The 12,476-nt window shown below is 41.2% G+C and overlaps 1 protein-coding gene across 1 annotated transcript in view; it reads left to right on the forward strand.

The window, feature by feature from the left end:
• The window catches only part of LOC117289965 (pre-mRNA-processing-splicing factor 8), a 43,873-nt gene that overhangs the window by 27,462 nt on the left and 3,935 nt on the right, over positions 1 to 12,476 (forward strand). The window contains exons 31-41 of the mRNA XM_033771173.1: positions 137 to 283; positions 685 to 845; positions 1,334 to 1,525; positions 3,520 to 3,757; positions 4,568 to 4,810; positions 5,335 to 5,508; positions 6,921 to 7,114; positions 8,170 to 8,333; positions 8,793 to 9,010; positions 10,910 to 11,050; positions 12,223 to 12,362. Of these exons, the coding sequence (XP_033627064.1) occupies positions 137 to 283; positions 685 to 845; positions 1,334 to 1,525; positions 3,520 to 3,757; positions 4,568 to 4,810; positions 5,335 to 5,508; positions 6,921 to 7,114; positions 8,170 to 8,333; positions 8,793 to 9,010; positions 10,910 to 11,050; positions 12,223 to 12,362 (2,012 nt within the window). The remainder of the gene's footprint in view (positions 1 to 136; positions 284 to 684; positions 846 to 1,333; positions 1,526 to 3,519; positions 3,758 to 4,567; positions 4,811 to 5,334; positions 5,509 to 6,920; positions 7,115 to 8,169; positions 8,334 to 8,792; positions 9,011 to 10,909; positions 11,051 to 12,222; positions 12,363 to 12,476) is intronic.

A 12,476-nucleotide genomic window follows, 5' to 3' on the forward strand; every position in this document is an offset into this window, starting at 1 on the left:
GGGTCTAAGACCAAGGGGGAAACCCAGACCCCCAGAAGCCTTTCTCAGGAATGTTCACATCCGCTCAATCTCATCCCTAATCATGAAAATAAATAGTTTTGAAATTGATTTTGAAATTGATTTTGGTATCCTGCAGGTATACGTTGGTTTCCAGGTGCAGCTTGATCTGACCGGTATCTTCATGCACGGCAAGATCCCAACCCTCAAGATCTCACTCATCCAGATATTCCGAGCTCATTTATGGCAGAAGATTCACGAGAGCATCGTCATGGACTTGTGTCAGGTAAGGCACACCTAGATCAAATATTTCACAACATTAAAAGTAAACCCTGTTATTTTGTGCCGCTATAGTATGCAGAATGTCTGGTAGTCTGTTCGGGGAGGCCTGGGCTCAATTTCATTATTCTGCTTACTGTAAGCAAAGAATCGGCACTTGTGCTGAAAGGGAATTCCAGGCATTCCATGTTACTAGGTGATCTTCGCTTACACAGCTAGGGCTGGAGTTAAGCGCTTGCACGGTAAGTCTTTTAATATTTGAGGGAGAAAATACTTCTTTCTCAAAAACTACGTTACCTCAGAGGGAGCCGTTTACCAAGTAATACCAAGTAAGTTTTTATGGCAACAATTATTTTGAGTAGTTATGTCCAGTGCCTTTAAAGCATCCTCTCGTCTTCCTCGCCCCAGGTGTTTGATCAAGAGCTTGATGCTCTAGAGATTGAGACGGTCCAGAAGGAGACGATTCATCCCAGGAAGTCTTACAAGATGAACAGCTCCTGCGCCGACATCCTCCTCTTTGCCTCCTACAAGTGGAACGTGTCTCGCCCGTCGCTGCTCGCAGATTCCAAGTACGTATCTCAAGGATCAGAATGTCCATACTGTTTTCTGAATTCAGACGCAAAATCTGATTTCGGTTTTAAAAACGAAAGTTAAGGACAATGTGTTTTCACAATTTGCTCCTCGCTCACAAAACAGATATAGCCCAAATTTTCACAGTTTCAATGCGCTTGACATTCCTTTAATCCTTCTCGGCTCCCTGGGGAGTATACAACCTGGACAACCGTATGCTTCAAGGGCTTTTCACACACAATATCAACCGCTACCCTACCCCTCGGTGAAGAGGAGCAATTATAGTAAAGTATCTTGCTCAATGACACAAGTGTCATGACTGGGACCCAAACCCACATTCCGATGAATTAACCACCAGAACTTGAATTTGATGCTCTTACGATTCAGCCATGACACTCTATTACAATCCTGTATAAAACCTTTAATAAATTAATAATACGGAAAACAACATATGCCTTCACAAAAACTCCTTTGTTTCCCCGTGCAGAGATACAATGGACAGCAGCACCACCCAGAAGTACTGGCTGGATGTCCAGCTCAGATGGGGTGACTACGACTCACACGACATTGAACGATACTCCAGAGCTAAATTCCTGGACTACACCACAGACAACATGAGTATCTACCCATCACCAACTGGACTATTGGTGGCCATCGACTTGGCTTATAACCTACACAGGTGAGATTTCTGACTGTTTGGTGATTGCACTGCTTCTATTTTCATAGAGGTGCTTTAAGCAGAAAATGTGGCCAAAAGGAATTTCTGCCTCAAGCAAAAAAAACTGCAAAAACAAATTCTGCAGCTGTTGATAATGCATAACATTTTGAGAAACAATGCCCTTCAAAGGAACGTGGTTTTTACAGAGAGTGAATCAAATTTATTTCAATCTGAGAAACGTTTCTCAGATGGTGTTTTCTTTCTGCATGGACATGACTGCTCCATACTTTCAGCAATATCTCCAAAACACCTTTAGAAATGAAAACACCTTTATGATCCTATAAGCTAAGGGACCATGGATAAATTAAGAACGTGGCCGCCCGCGGTCAGACTCGTTCTAGAACGAGTCCGTCCCAAAATTGTCATGCGCCCGTCCCAAGATTGATTAAGCGCTTCACTGATTTTTAAGGTCCCTCATTATCGAACTCTATTGTTGGTGCCTTTTGTTGTTCAGATTACATGGACAAGGCAGCTTGCAAGTAAGCCAGGAAGGGGTGAAGGATTAGTATTTGCGGTCTAGCTCAGGTATACACCAGACAATGGGTTGGAGATGTCCATGTACAGCCAACCCTCAAGTTTGCCAAAGTCAATACAATAATATGCTACTGCCATAACAAGTTGAAGTGGTGACTATTATTCTTAAATTTGAAATCATCGCCAACTTATTTTGTATCTACATCTAATTGTAACATTAGGACCCGTGTTTACAGAGATGATTACACTTACAAGATTCGTTCATAAAGGTACCGCGAAATCATGCTGACCGGCTCGCAATCACACAAAACACAACGCAAAATTACATCGTAGTACACACACACTCCATCTAGCTACACACTCACACACAGTGTTTTCAATATTCAGGCCTAGTAGTCTTGTTATTTTGCGTGCAACAAACTAAAATGCAAGAAACATTGAACGCTAGAGGGCTTTCCTAAACAATGTGATAGCGGGAGAGCCGCCCTCCGTTGGAAAAATTGCGCAACAGCTTACGGAATTAGTTTCAACCGCCTTGAGATTAAGACTTTCGGGAGAATCTGGTGTCCGAAAATTGCAATACTAACCAGCGTTGGTGCCCGAGCTAAACTCATACAACATTGGCGCCGTCGCTGGTACCTTGGGCAACGTGGTGAATTTTCAGCAGTTCCTTGGGAAATATTAAGCGTGTTTAAGAAAAACTTCATAACGTGTTGGCTTCATTGTTCAAACATGAAACATTTTGGACACCTTGGATGTACAAAAAAGAGTATAGTTTGACTGTTTAATGTTAGATGTTTTTCCTATTGACTTTGTTTTACTTTGGGGGATTATTTTGCATGGCGGTCGTGCAAAGACGTAGTATTTTTTATTTTTTAATCTGCGGTTGTGTTTTGACTTATTGTGTGAAAAGGGCTACAACTTGGGTTTATCTACCCAGATAAGCCGATTATAACTACACAGTGGTTTTCGGCCAACACCATTGTTCCTTTGTTATACAGTGGCTCTTCCTCGAGACCCGGTGGTTGAGGAGAACGCGTTCCACTTCGTAGTTTTTCTTTTGTTCGTTTTGTCACGCGAAGGAACGCGTCGCGACGCGGTCGTTCCCGTGACATAATTTATCCATGGTCCCTAAAGTAGTAGTCCCAGCCTATTTCTTTACCATCCACCCAGGTAATAGTTAACAAGCAGGACAGTTCTTTTCAGAACGGAGAAGTCTCCCGAACACCCAAACAATCTACTCCGCGGTAGTAGAATTAAGCAAGACAGTTCTCTAAGAACAAACTCTACCTGGCAAGTAGATACACACATGGTGTTACCACAAACCAAATATATATTGAAAACACCTTAAGAAATGAAATTTTCACAGGCTAGTTTTATTGTATATATATTTACATTTTCATAGGATTACAACAATGAAATGGTTTCAAAAATCAAAGGTCACTTTGCCTCTAACAATTCTGTTTCTTTCTTTTTTTCAGTGCCTTTGGTAATTGGTTCCCAGGATGCAAGCCCTTGATCCAGCAAGCCATGGCCAAGATCATGAAGGCCAACCCGGCGTTGTACGTCCTCCGAGAGAGAATCCGCAAGGGTCTCCAGCTGTACTCCTCTGAGCCCACTGAGCCGTACCTGTCATCTCAGAACTACGGAGAGCTCTTCTCCAATCAGATCATCTGGTTTGTGGACGATACCAACGTCTACAGAGTCACCATCCATAAGGTGTGTGTTTCATGAAGCCTAGCTGGGGAGTTATTCAAACTGGTGCGGACATAACTGAAGAAGGAGCTTAAAAGAACTGTATATCTTTGAAGATGGCGATTTTGTGCATATCGTATTGGATACTGTTTCCAAAAATAGTAGCTTGAGATTAAGACGACACCCTTGGAATCTATGCACACTGCTTACCAGAAGCCCATAGGTTTTCTTTTGACGTTTTATGCAAGAAAAGTATTTAGTAACATTTAAAGAGAATTCAGAAAAAATTTGTCACCATAGTGGAAGTTTTTTATGCATTGTATGGTATCTGCAGGCAGGTGTTTTGTACATGACTTGTCTGTTCGTATAATCAATGCTACAGTAATTGATCAGTGCTTTGCATCGTTGGATGGCTGTGTCTGTCACAGTGACTTGCCGTCCTGGAATCAACCTGATACATGCTTTGACCACAGGCTTGGTCTCTGTCTCCATAACTTTCTGCTGTTAAAATTACAAAATAACAAATCTGTGAAAATTTTGACTCAATTGGTCATCGAAGTTGCAAGAAAATAATGCACGCAAAAACACTCTTGTTGCACAATTATGTGTGCTTTCATTCAAAAGTCTTCAGGCCTGAGTCTTTTAATATTTGGATGAGAAATTACCTCTTTCTCAAAAACTACATTACCTTAGAGGGAGCCGTTTCTCACAATGTTTAATACTATCAACAGCTCTCCATTACTCCAAAATAACTGTTATGCTAAAAATGATTTTGAGGAATTACCAATAGTGTCCAGTGCCTTTAAATATAAACAATTTTTTTTTTTGATGCAGACCTTTGAGGGTAACTTGACCACCAAGCCGATCAACGGAGCCATCTTCATCTTCAACCCTCGCACCGGTCAGCTCTTCTTGAAGATCATCCACACCTCCGTCTGGGCCGGACAGAAACGTCTCGGTCAGCTGGCCAAGTGGAAGACAGCCGAGGAGGTCGCTGCTTTGATTCGATCCCTCCCGGTGGAGGAACAACCCAAGCAGATCATCGTCACAAGGAAGGGCATGTTGGATCCACTTGAGGTATTTATTTATTATGTATTTGTTTTAATAAGGGAATAAAAGAGTAAGGGGCGAGTTCTTAAACGGCCGTTAAAACTGGCAGTGTGGTGGCCGTGCAATAAAGGCCCAAGCCGAATACGAGGGCCTTTATTTTACGGCCACGGCCCTGCAAGGTTTTAAACGGTCATTTAAGATCGAGTCAATACTCATTTAACCCCATCCCCATTTATAAATGCCGTTTTGTGAAAAAAAATTGACAATTTCACTATTATAGACAATCTGTGACAAAAACCTTAAGTGATTTTTGGGAAGTTCGTAAATTTCAAAAACTTGTGTAAAAATGTCTTGAGCGCATTGGAATAATGAGTCAATTGGAGTCCAGATGTATAAAGCAATGTTCTGTTTTCCTATCAATCAAAATCACTTCCCCTTCGCTGCCCTGGGTGCATTTGTTGGATTTCCCTAACCAAAATCACTCCCCCTGTTTTCTCTAGGTGCATTTGTTGGATTTCCCTAACCAAAATGACTACCCCTGTTTTCTCTAGGTGCATTTGTTGGATTTCCCTAACATCGTGATCAAGGGCAGTGAGTTGCAGCTGCCGTTCCAGGCCTGTCTGAAGGTAGAGAAGTTTGGGGATTTGATCTTGAAGGCTACCGAGCCCCAGATGGTATTATTCAATCTGTATGACGACTGGCTCAAGACCATCTCATCCTACACAGTAAGTAGTGATTATGAATCCACGCACTTTTCGGGGTAAATCGTTGGGGACTGATGCTATGCAGACTTTTGGTACAATCCCCCCCCCCCCCTCAACCCCCACCTTAGTTCAGTTGTTAGACTGCGGGACTTGCAATCACAAGGCTCGTTCAACAGGGATGATATTCTTCCTACCTAAGTCTATTTACCAATTTTGGGGGTTCTCAGAAAAATCACTAAATATTTTGAAAAGTATACGAAAGATAATATACATGGAGGTCAGCCCTTTCCTACCTTTTTCCAAGGGCCAAATATCATGCCTTGTTCTATTCTTACCAAGCTAACCGCTGATTGAGTAGATATTGTCGTCTAGTTACTGAATCACAGCTGGCAGATAAACAGTGGAACAAGTTCTAATCAGAACCTTGTGAGAACTCAATATATTTCTTGATTTGTGCAATTCTTAATCTCAGACATAAAATCAATTTTTTTATGTGAGAGATTTGCTGTAGCAAGCTTGGTATATCCCGTTTTGGGAGTTTCAAACCCCCCCCCCCCCCCCACTTTCCCTGATTAGAAGATCCAGTGGTTTACGTTAAAGCCGTACATTTATTATGCATTGTATGGTATCTGCAGGCAGGTGTTTTGTACATGACTTGTCTGTTCGTATAATCAATGCTACAGTAATTGATCAGTGCTTTGCATCGTTGGATGGCTGTGTCTGTCACAGTGACTTGCCATCCTGGAATCAACCTGATACAAGAAATACATCAAACATTACAACAAAAAATCATAATTTGTATTCTTTGGCAACAAATTATTACTCTTTCGGGCCTTTACGCTTCGTTATTGAAAGGGCAGGGGCAACAAAGCATTTTCTCCTTGGTAAAAGGAACCCTATGACATATGATGAAACTAAATTTTTACTGTAGCATTTTAAAGGCACCAAGGCAATGAACAGGGGCATGGAGGCCATCGCCTTTGTTGCCTCTTTGTATTATCAGGCCTGCTCTTTGAATTTTAGCATTAAAGAGGCAAGGTCCTCTTGTCATTCAATCATAGTGACCTTGTAATTCCCGCATATATACTGCCAGGCAAGAATTTAAACTCAATGTTGACATTTTTAGGGAGCATCAAGACACAATCTTAAGACAGCAGAGGCCACTGCTAAGGTTTTACAGAAATCAAAATCTGTCTGGGTGTCGATAAATAAATTTAACAACAAAATGTTTCTGGTTTGAACACACTTTAGCAGCTCGAATAAATCAGCCAAGATGATTTAGTTATTCAATTAATAAATAAATTCAGCAACAAAATTCTCCTGGTTCAATTATTTTTTTCTGAAGCTCCATCATCCATTTGTTTCAGCCAAGATGATTTAGTAGCTCAAATAAATACCCTAATTTTAATCTACCTTTGTCTTCATTTTATTAGGCATTCTCGCGTCTGATTCTCATCCTGAGGGCGCTCCACGTCAACAACGACCGCACTAAGGTCATCCTCAAGCCAGACAAGACAACAATCACTGAGCCTCATCACATCTGGCCCACGCTGACCGACGAAGAATGGATCAAGGTTGAAGTGACCATGAAAGATCTCATCCTTGGCGACTATGGAAAGAAAAACAAGTACGGCTCAGGCTGGAACTTTCTGATATTTTATTTAATTTTGTTAATTTTTAATGTCAAAATCTTGTTTAACCCTCCCACTGTTTGACCATTTAATATCAACCTCTGAATAGTAGATGTACTCTTCCAGCCTGCGATGTGATATCAATTCCCAGTTAAAGGAGCTGGGTACTTTTTGTAACACAAAACACAAATGTCCACAGATTTACATTAAACTTACACAGTTTGAAGATAATGATAGTAGAAAGCTTCCTTTAAAGTCACCTGGAAGTAGAATTGTTTTTCTTTCAAACATAAGAGTATATGCTTACGAACAATAAAACAATTTTTTTAGTAATTGTTTGTCACGATTTATATGTTTAAAAAATATATAAAGTTGTTTGGGGGGGCTGACTCCGCCTACCCCTTTTGTGACGTCAATCGAGGCAGACTTTGCCTGCAATGCGTATAGTAAACACACGTGCAAAGTACATGTACGTCCAAGTCGTGAGTTGGTACATTTCAAAAAGTGTTTTTCTGCATTCAGCAGCAATACACCTGGTCGGCATTGCCAGATAAAAAACAAAAAAAACCTCACGACTTGGTCCGTACATGTACTTTGCAATTGTGTTTACTCTACGCATTACAGGCAAAGTCTGCCTCGATTGATGTCACGAACAGCGCCCTCTCGGGTCGGGGTCTACTCTTAAATTTGTAAATAACATAAGAACTGATTTTTAAAACCTTATTTAACTGTTTATTCACATTCCACTCATCAAAACACATATTGGTTGCAAAAGCTTTATTTTGAAAAAATACCACTTCCAGGTGACTTTAAAATATTACTTGCTGAGGTGCTGTAGTTTTTGAGAAAGGAGTAAAACAATGTCACGAAAATAAGAGGATCATGAATGAATTTGATCTAAAACAATAGAGACAAAAACACAAATATAAACAACTACTTCTAAAAAAAAAGATGTCCACATGTTGTACTTCTAGCAAGCTAAGATTCAAATCCTGCTAACGTTTCTCCAGCCTTCCATGTTATATTTCTTCTCTCTCTCTTTATTATTCAGTGTGAACGTAGCCTCCCTGACTCAGTCTGAGATCAGAGATATCATTCTCGGTATGGAGATCTCCGCTCCGTCTCAGCAACGTCAACAGATCGCTGAGATTGAGAAACAGACCAAGGAGCAGTCGCAGCTAACGGCCACGACAACCAAGACAGTCAACAAACACGGTGAGGGTCCAAGGCATCCGCATCACACAAACAGTCCAAACAGAATTGTGATCTTACCTTTGGTCAGGTCGGCGTAGAGGCATCTTTCCTCGCCTTCCACCTTGCCTTTTTTTCCTCCCACATCTAAGACTGAAGAAAAGAAAACGTTTTTGGGGGGCATAACCTCAAGTAATTTCTCCCTAAAAATGTTGTCGTCAAGATTCATAATTTGTTTTATGAAATTGTCCCCTTCATCACAGGACCCTTTTGATTTCAAGTGCCATGATTTAAAAAACTTAAAAACTAATTATTTTTGTGGATTATGTGGAAGTTGGTGATCCTCTGCTTATTTCTGTTTTAAAACATTACAATTGAATGCGCAACTTTTGACTATAATCAGAGAGATCTTACAACGGGCGCGTACATTTTCTAGTCACTTTGAGAAACGCTCCTCACGTTCCTTCTTGTCCCCGCCCACAGGTGATGAGATCATCACATCTACCACCAGTAACTACGAGACAGCGACTTTCTCATCTAAGACAGAGTGGCGAGTGCGGGCCATCTCAGCCACCAACCTCCATCTTAGGACCAATCACATCTACGTATCATCAGATGACATCAAGGAGACGGGGTACACTTACATCCTCCCCAAGAATGTCCTCAAGAAGTTCATCACCATCTCCGATCTCAGAGCCCAGGTTTGTTTATTTGTTTGTTTAAATGATCTTAATAGTAATAATAGTAGTGGCTTCTTTTATAGCGTGCAAATCCGTCAATCAGTGACGCTCCTGGCACTGTAACATTCATGCAAGGTATGTGGAACTATGTTTGAATTATGAGACCTAATCGTTTTTATATAGCACCGTGTAATGGTCCAGAAGGTGTTGTGGCACAATATGCTCTTCCCATTAAGAGAACTCTGCAAACTCCCACAAGGGGGGTATTCAAACACCAAGCTGGCAACATCCGATCTCTCTCAGACAAACATTGGTTTAATGAATTGCACAAATCAAGAAATTGTCATTCAACCTGGCACCCTTCATCAAAGCTGCTTCTACTATTCCGTCTAAGGATGAAGGATGATGATGATGATGATGATGATGTCTTTCAGTATCTAGACGAGAAATACTTATTCTAGTCATTGTGAAATCGGTGGAAAGCTTGGTAGGATTCGAACCCCAACCCTGTGATTGCAAGTCCTGCAGTCTAACCACCAGACCACGGTTAGCTTGGTAGGATTCGAACCCCAACCCTGTGATTGCAAGTCCTGCAGTCTAACCACCAGACCACGGTTAGCTTGGTAGGATTCGAACCCCAACCCTGTGATTGCAAGTCCTGCAGTCTAACCACCAGACCACGGTTAGCTTGGTAGGATTCGAACCCCAACCCTGTGATTGCAAGTCCTGCAGTCTAACCACCAGACCACGGTTAGCTTGGTAGGATTCGAACCCCAACCCTGTGATTGCAAGTCCTGCAGTCTAACCACCAGACCACGGTTAGCTTGGTAGGATTCGAACCCCAACCCTGTGATTGCAAGTCCTGCAGTCTAACCACCAGACCACGGTTAGCTTGGTAGGATTCGAACCCCAACCCTGTGATTGCAAGTCCTGCAGTCTAACCACCAGACCACGGTTAGCTTGGTAGGATTCGAACCCCAACCCTGTGATTGCAAGTCCTGCAGTCTAACCACCAGACCACGGTTAGCTTGGTAGGATTCGAACCCCAACCCTGTGATTGCAAGTCCTGCAGTCTAACCACTGTACCACAGTGACCAGATGATCGGTGATTGGAAACGATTCTTACAAAATTTTCTTTGCACTATGGTTAGGACGCTTAACCGTTTAAACATCAAAATCGTTTTCCAACTTTTTTGACACTTCTTATGGTGAAGCTGTGCGCTTAAAGCCATTATACACTTTCGGAACAGAAAAAAAAAATGAAAGTTCACAGATTTACAAATAACTTACAGGGTTTACAGAAGGTGATGGTGAAAGACTTTTCTTGAAATATTATTCCATGAAATGCTTTACTTTTTGAGAAAACATTAAAACAATTATCAATTCTCGATATCGAGAATTATGGATTTATTTAAAACACATGTCATGACATGGCGAAACGTGCGGAAACAAGGGTGGGTTTTCCCATTATTTTCTCCAGACTCCGATGACCGATTGAGCCTACATTTTCTCAGGTTTGTTATTTTATATATACGTTGTGATACACGAAGTGTGGGTCTTTGGACAATACTGCTTACCAAAAGTGTCCAATGGCTTTAAGGCCGCTGTTTGGATATTTAGGACCAGCCAGACAAGGCAGTTTTGCTTTGCATTTTGTACAGCTGCTAAAGTTTAGGATCTGAACTGCATTGTATGGTATCTGCAGGCAGGTGTTTTGTACATGACGTGTCTGTTCGTATAATCAATGCTACAGTAATTGATCAGTGCTTTGCATCGTTGGATGGCTGTGTCTGTCACAGTGACTTGCCATCCTGGAATCAACCTGATACAAGAATTCTTGTGATAGCATTGACAAGAATTTTACCCACAATTGTCGGCATTCAATTATAAAGAAACTTTTTTCCTCTCTCTTTGTTTTAGATCTCTGGCTACCTGTATGGTGTCAGTCCGCCAGACAACCCTCAAGTCAAGGAGATCCGATGTATTGTTATGGTCCCTCAATGGGGTACTCACCAGACTGTTCATCTGCCCAATCAGCTTCCTGATCATGAGTTCCTCAAGGTAATGTCATTGGCCCACAGAAAGCCGACTCGTTGAATGTAATCAAATTGTGCTGTGAACATTTGGAGTGGATGTGTGATTTTTTTGTTTGAAATCAAAGTAGACTCTGCAATTCTCTTGCATATTTGAATGTTTAAAGGCAGTGGACACTATTGGTAATTACTCAAAATAATATTAGCATAAAACCTTACTTGGTAATGAGTAATGGGGAGAGGTTGATAGTTTAAAACATAGTGAGAAACGGCTCCCTCTGAGTTAATGTAGTTTACGAGAAAGAAGTAATTTTCAAACAATTTGATTTGGAGACCTCAGGATTTGATTTTTAGGTCTCGAAATCAAGCATCTGAAAGCACACAACTTTGTGTGACAAGGGTGTTTTTCTGTCATTATTAACACGCAACTTCAACAACCAATTGAGCTCAAATTTTCACAGGTTTGTTATTTTATGCATATGTTGAGATACACCAAGTGAGAAGACTGGTCTTTGACAATTACCAATAGTGTCCAGTGTCTTTAGTGGACAGCGCAGTTAAAAAATTCCTTTGCTCTTAGAAAACAATCCAAGTAAGGACATAAACGTCAAGGAACGGGCCAGATTTTCTTCCTATTAAGTCTGAATTCCGAGCATGTATTAAAGCCTCTACCATGTGTGCATGTAGGTCAGCCCTTGCATACTCAATGAAGTTTCCTACTTGTTCCTCGGGCCAAATATCATGCCTGACTCAAAGACACCGGACACTATTGGTAATTGTCAAAGACCAGTCTTCTCACTTGGTGTATATCAACATATGCATACAATAACAAACCTGTGAAAATTTGAGCTCAATCGGTCGTCAATTGCGAGATAATAATGAAAGAAAAACTCACCTGTTAATTTTGAGACCTCAAATTCTAAATCTGAGGTCTCAAAATCAAATTCGTGGAAAGTTACTTCTTTCTCGAAAACTACATTACTTCAGAAGGAGCTGTTTTTCACAATGTTTTATCAACCTCTCCCCATTACTCGTTACCAAGAAAGGCTTTATGCTAATAATTATTTTGAGTAAATACCAATAGTGTCCACTGCCCTTAAAGTAAAGTGTCTTGCTCAAGGAGGCAAGTGCCGGGACTGAGATTCGAACCCACTCTATGATGACTGTTCTAATTGTCGTTGAACTTTTTGCTTTCTTTAGGAGATGGAGCCCCTTGGATGGGTTCACACACAGCCCAATGAGCAGCCTCAGCTGTCTCCTCAAGACGTAACGACCCACGCTAAGGTCATGGCTGACAACCCCTCATGGGATGGGGAGAAGACCATCGTCATCACATGCAGGTAAGAGACGCGGATCAGTGACGGGTATTAACTTTGCTAAGCACGGAAAACTCATGCTAAGCAGAAATGAGTTATCAGAACAAGAATCATCAGTATTATTTTGCAATTTCTCAT

The sequence above is a fragment of the Asterias rubens genome, chromosome 5, assembly GCF_902459465.1.
Source record: "Asterias rubens chromosome 5, eAstRub1.3, whole genome shotgun sequence".
Classification (NCBI taxonomy): Eukaryota; Metazoa; Echinodermata; class Asteroidea; order Forcipulatida; family Asteriidae; genus Asterias; species Asterias rubens.